General features: G+C 40.9%; 1 protein-coding gene across 1 annotated transcript in view; it reads left to right on the top strand.

The window, feature by feature from the left end:
- Positions 1-2,972: 2,972 nt before the first annotated feature.
- CCDC150 (coiled-coil domain containing 150) overlaps positions 2,973-6,000 on the top strand; it is a 67,828-nt gene continuing 64,800 nt past the window's right edge. The window contains 1 exon segment of the mRNA XM_012641646.1: positions 2,973-3,116. Coding sequence (XP_012497100.1) covers positions 3,105-3,116 — 12 coding nt within the window. The 5' untranslated portion in view covers positions 2,973-3,104.

Here is a 6,000-nt window from a genome sequence, read left to right as displayed (position 1 = left end):
AGCTAACATCATACTTGATGGTGAAAAGTTGAAAGCTTTTCCTCTAAGATCAGGAACAACAGAAATGCCTACTCTTGTCACTTCCATTCACCATAGTGTTGGAAGTCCTAGCTAAGCAATTAGGCAAGAAAAATAAATAAAAGACATCCAAATCAGAAAGAAAGAAGCAAAATTGTTTCTGTTTGTAGATGACATGATCTTATGTATAGAAAACCCTAAAGACTCCATCAAAAAACTGATAGAACTAATAAATAAATTCAGTACAGTTGCAAGATACAAAATCAACATACAAAAATTAGTTGTGTCTCTATACACTAAAAATGAACTATCTGAAAAAGAAATTAAGAAAACAATCCTACTTACATTACATCAAAAAGAATAAAATGCTTGGGAATAAATTTAACTCAGGAGTTGAAAGATTTGTACACTGAAAACTCTAAAACACTTATGCAAGAAATTGAAGAAGACACAAATAAATAGAAAGCTATACTGTATTTATAGATTGGAAGAAGTAATGTTGTTAAAATGTCTGTGCCACCCAAAGCACAGATTCAATGCAATCCCTATCAAAATTCCAAAGGCATTTTTCACAGAAATAGAAAAAAAAATCTGAAATTCCCATGGAACCACAAAAGATATCAACATACAAAAAAAATTAAATTGAGACCCTTCTCTTATACCATACACAAAAATCAATTCGAAAGGGATGAAAGACTTAAACATAAGATCCCAAACCATAAAACTCCTAAAGGAAAACAAAGGGGAAAAGTTCTACAACATAGGTCTCAACAGTGATTTTTTTTTTTTTGGATTTGACACCAAAAGCACAGGCAACAGAAACAAAAATAAACAAGTGGGCTTGCAGCAAACTAAAAGGCTTCTGCACAGCAAAGAAAACAACCAACAAAATGAAAAGGCAACCTACGGAATGGGAGAAAATATTTGCAAATCATATATCGAATAATGGTTTGGTATTCAAAATATATAAGGAACTCATATAATCGAGTAGCAAAAAACCCAAATAACCCAATTAAACAATATGCAAAGGACCTGAATACTTTTCTAAAGAAGACATGCATTAATCTGCAAGAGATTATGAAAAAAAAGAAAAGAAGACATACAACATCCAGCAAGTATACGAAAAGATGTTCAACCACAAATTAAAACCACAATGAGATACCACTTCACATCTATTAGGATGGCTACTACACTGGTTAATACACTGTTGGTGAGAATGTAAATTGGTAAAGTCATTATGGAAAATAGTACAGAAGTGCCTCGAAAAACTAAAAATAGAATCGCCATATGATCCAGATAACAGAATGGCTTCACAGAAGAGGTTAAGTTTCTTGGGGTCACCAGATTGACGAGGGAGGGCATGCCTGCCAGAGTGAACAGTGAATGAAAGCACGAAGACATGCTATGTGCTAGTAAGGCTTGAGTTCAGGGTTCTATTGGGGGACAGGTGCAGAAGAGGCTGGTGGGTAAGTCTTTTCTTTTTAAAGATCTGTCTCACTGAGTGATCTCAAAAGAAATAAAAATAAAAATAAAAAAATAAAAAGATCTTCTAGTAGCTGTACGAAGGATGCCTTGGAAAGGGTGACAGGAAAACCAGTTAGGAGGCTATTGTAGTATTGTACTGAGAAAAGATGTGGTAGTTTATTGAAGACTTCAGTTTCTTTAACTTTGCAATTGCTTGACTTGAGTTTCTTTTAATGGTTTGCCAGATGGTGGCTGGAGGAAAAGAAATGAAAAACACTAAATTTAATCAATTTGGCTCCCTGATTGATGCTCAATATGGAGATTTGAGGAAAAGGTGAAAACTCTCATTACATTGAAGCATGTGCATTGTCTGTGGAGGGCATACACGTATCCCTCATCTCTTAATTCCAGAGATAAATCAGAGGTCATCTTAAGAGAAAACGTAGTTACTGAAAATAATTGGCTCTTTGTACTGACGCTTTAAAATCCATTCCCACTTTCCATATTAAAAGCTTTATTTGGTGCCTTCATCTGAATAATGTATGCAGTGCTCATTTCTCTCTCACCGGATGGGCTCACAGTTTGATGAGTATGTCTTACAGCTGTGGTTTGATGGACACTCTTTCCATCTCACGTTGTCACGGCTATCCGATGAATCAGAATAGCTGGATCAATTCAGTCAGATACTTGATAAGTAAATGAGAGCTCATCTCCTATCTGATTGCATTTATTAGGAGAGCTGAATGATTCTCAGCTGCGTCCTCCGGGAGACGCGAGAAATACATTAATTGCCCCGGCGGTGAACACAGGTGTTCTGTCCAGCGACCAAAACGCAAAGCCGTGCTTTTTACTCTAGAAGGCTTTTCGTTAAGTGCCAATACATACTCTTAAAGCAAAACAACTCAGAAACGGCTGTTTTCATTATGTTCAATGATCTTTCTTGTTTCTCAGCTACTTACACTCAGATTTAGAAATATCCACTCACTTGTCAACAAGTAAAAAATTTATGCTGAAGAGACGAAAGAGAGATTTATATGTTTTACTCTCCATCTGGCCATCATGGATGAAGACGAAGAGGGGTTTGGTTTTTCCTTTAATGGGAAGAATGTTTGAGCTCTGAATTTTTACTATATTTTTTTATGGTCGTTAACAAAATCTGTTATTTTCCTATCGTTCGGAAATTACTTGACACTTTAGCCCTCTTTCAACTAAACACATTTTCTGATCTTGGACTCTCGCCTGCTGTAAGGTATGTGCTAGCCAAACGCAGCAAGCTCACCGGGTGGAGGAAATTAGTTATAAAGCGCACAAAACAGGACCTCCAGGAAGTGAGTGGAAAGAAACTACATATCCCGGCGTCCCCCGCTCACGAGCACAATGGAGCCTGTCGTCATCCGGGTCACGGTGCTGCGCGTTCCCTGCGCACTGCCGGATTCCGGCCTGGGTCCCTCCCGGGACGGAGGGCCCTCCTGGGCCGGGAAAACTGCAATTCCCGGCATGCCCTGCCACGGCTGCGCCTGCGTACGGGAGATATCACGCCGGGGAGCGGGTTGTTTTAAAGCGCTGTCTTAGTTCCGTGGAAACCGGCTCGCCTGCAGCCAGACAGAGCCACCGGTTGACAGATGGACTGTGGGGTGAGGCTGCTGGGCCCTGGGAGGGTGACCCGGAGTCGGAGGCGCGAGGCCCACGAAGGGTGGGGGGTCGGCCACCATCACCACTCCCTTCCGCCCCCTCCCTTCCCTGACGGCGTCCAGGCTCGCTCCTTGGACCTCAGCCCTAACTTATGGCGTTTCTGCATTGGATGCTAGTGAAACCCATTTAGGAGTGAAGTTTGCATTGGCCTGGCTCCAGCTGAGGGAGGGAGAATAGCCACCGAGGCCTCCAGATAAGCCCCAATACCACCTTTTTAAAATAGGTTGGAGGTTATAGGTTCCTGGGAAGGCCATTTCAGCGTTAATGTTTGATTTTTGTTACCAGTTACCTTCCCTGGCCTGCTTACTAGAATGTAAGTGTCAGGAATTTACATTTGTTCGTTGCTGTTTCCTGAGTACCTGGCGCTTGTGCTAGAATAGAATAGACTTTCGTTAAATTTTTGTTGAAATATCTTCCTGTTTGTGCAAACCACGATGTCCTAGGCATTGTGCTAGACTCTGCAGATAGAAAAAGGATTAAGAAACTGGCCCTGCTTTGGAGAAGTTCCCATTAGTCTATCTTGAACACCTACACAAACATGTGCCTGATTTGTTAATCTTGGAGTAGGTAGAACAAGGTCCTTTAATCCTTTCTGTTCCCTGTTATCCAGTCCCATGCCTTTACAAGACTTGCATATATTGACCACTTCAGAATTTATATCTCCAGTCCCCACTTCTCCCTTGAATTCCGGATCTACAAGATCATTCATTTATTGGGTATTTTTCCTGTTTTAAATTTAGCATTTCCAAAACAACTTTTGAACTTCCACAAACTGATTCTTCCTTAATAGGCTTCCATTGTGTCAGTGGTAACACTACCCTTCCAGTTGCTCAGGCCAAAAACCTTGGAGTAATCTTGGCTGCTTCCTTCCTTTCATATCTCATATCTAATCTATCAGCAAAACCTATCTAAAATATGTCTGGACTCCAACCACTTTTTACTATTCCACTGCCTGGTACTAACTGGTAGCATTTCCTGCCTGTAGTATCGTAACATCTTCCACCTGGTGTTTCTACTTCTGCCCTTGCCCTTCTTCCATTTCAGGGGAGAAAGGGCAGCCAGAGTGATCCAGGTAAATTGGATCACAGCACTCTTCAGCTGTAACCCATCCAGTAGCTCTGAGTCCCTGAGAGTAAAAGCCAAATCTTTACAAGGGCCTTCAAGACTCTATGTGATCTTGTTCCATTATTACCTTCTGACATCATCTCACACTATTCTCTCCTTCACTCATTCCTTTCAAGCCAACCAACCTTCTTACTGTTTGTGGACCCATAAGACCTTCTAACTTAGAGCCTTTGCACTTGCTATTCACACTTTCTGGATCTTTCTGTCTTCAGACATTCACATAGCCTGCTGTTGACCTTCTTCACAGGTCTTTGCTCAAGTATCATCTCAGTGAGGATTTTTTTGACCACTCTATTTAAAATGAAAACCTGCACTGCAGCCTCCATACCTTGTTCTTATTTTGCTGCGTTGTGCTTATAACCAGTGAACAACCTATGTATTTTACTTAATGTCTATCTTTAACTGGAATATAAGCTCCATGAAGATGGAATTTTGTCTGTTTTGTTCACTGCTATACTCCCCAGTGCCTATAACAATATCTGGCTCATGGTAAACATTCAGGAAATATTTGTTAAATCTGTAAGTGAACAAAGACAATGTTACTGACCAAATTCTTTTCCAACGGTGGTGATAAACAACGTTGAGTCCCTGGCCTGTTATTTTGTAACCAATAGCATATAGTTATATATGCTTTTGCCAGGTGTAGACCTACTGCTAGGTGTAGGAATGGATCCTGTGTCTACAGAAGCAAGTGTTCTCTTTTTAAAGTCAACTGGCTTCTACTAGTGTATTGCTTGTGACAGTGGTCTTTTTCATGGCATGCTTTCCATGAGGTTACCTGCCTAGAAGCTCTTTGAAATACTTGCCCTAAACATTGAGACAGAATTGTATTAGTTTGATAATGATATACTTGTGGAAATTAGTTGTGAATGACCTTGTTAAAAATAAAAGTTTATATCTTAGTATTTTTATTATTGTTACCATCAAGAGTTAGGACTTAAGTTCAAGACAGCATTTGAAATTTGTTCCTTTTCAAAAACAACAAAGTTCAGATATGTTAAAGCTATTGTCTCTTTGCTGGAATATTAGCCATTAGAGGTAGATCCTTGTAAGATTGTACTTAGACTATGAGCTATAGAACTATGACTTATGAGGATCTGCCAAGTGGCCAATGGATTATGTATGTGGGGGAGGCCTTTCTGCTACCCCTGCCAGATGGGCAAGGACTGACAGGAATATGAGCAACTGCAGTGAAAATAAGAATCTCTCCCTGACTTTACGCCCAGACTCAGCAGATTCATTCACTGGATTGCAAGTCCTCCCTCTTTCCCTCTCTGCCCTCCCATCTTCCTTTAACAGCCTCCCAGATACTCAGGGACTCCCTGGTGGCTACTAAGGCTGTCCTCCCCTTGCTACTCAGCCATCACTGCCCCCTCCCTTGCTTCCAAGGATTCTCCTGACCTTGACATTGTTTGGTTTTTGTTTTCCCGTGGTGGGAGTGAGGGGAGTGGGGCTGGGGTGGGGAGTGGTGGTTGGGAGGAAGGATTTTCAAGTAACCCTGAAACCTGTTTTTAATAAATCCCCAAAGGCTAGAATTGGCTTGTTTAATTTTTGAGTCAGCAGCTGCTTTGATGACCTGAATGGTGTTCTCAATGATTGACTAAGAGGGTATTTCAAGAACAGCACCATGTATTTCACTCAAAACCTGTGTCCCCTGCCCACTATCAATCAGTGACCCAGTGGTCACGTCAATCTCCCCTT

The sequence above is a fragment of the Propithecus coquereli genome, unplaced genomic scaffold (assembly GCF_000956105.1).
Source record: "Propithecus coquereli isolate 6110/MARCELLA unplaced genomic scaffold, Pcoq_1.0 Scaffold167, whole genome shotgun sequence".
Lineage (NCBI taxonomy): Eukaryota > Metazoa > Chordata > Mammalia > Primates > Indriidae > Propithecus > Propithecus coquereli.
This window is presented reverse-complemented; position numbering and strand designations above follow the sequence as displayed.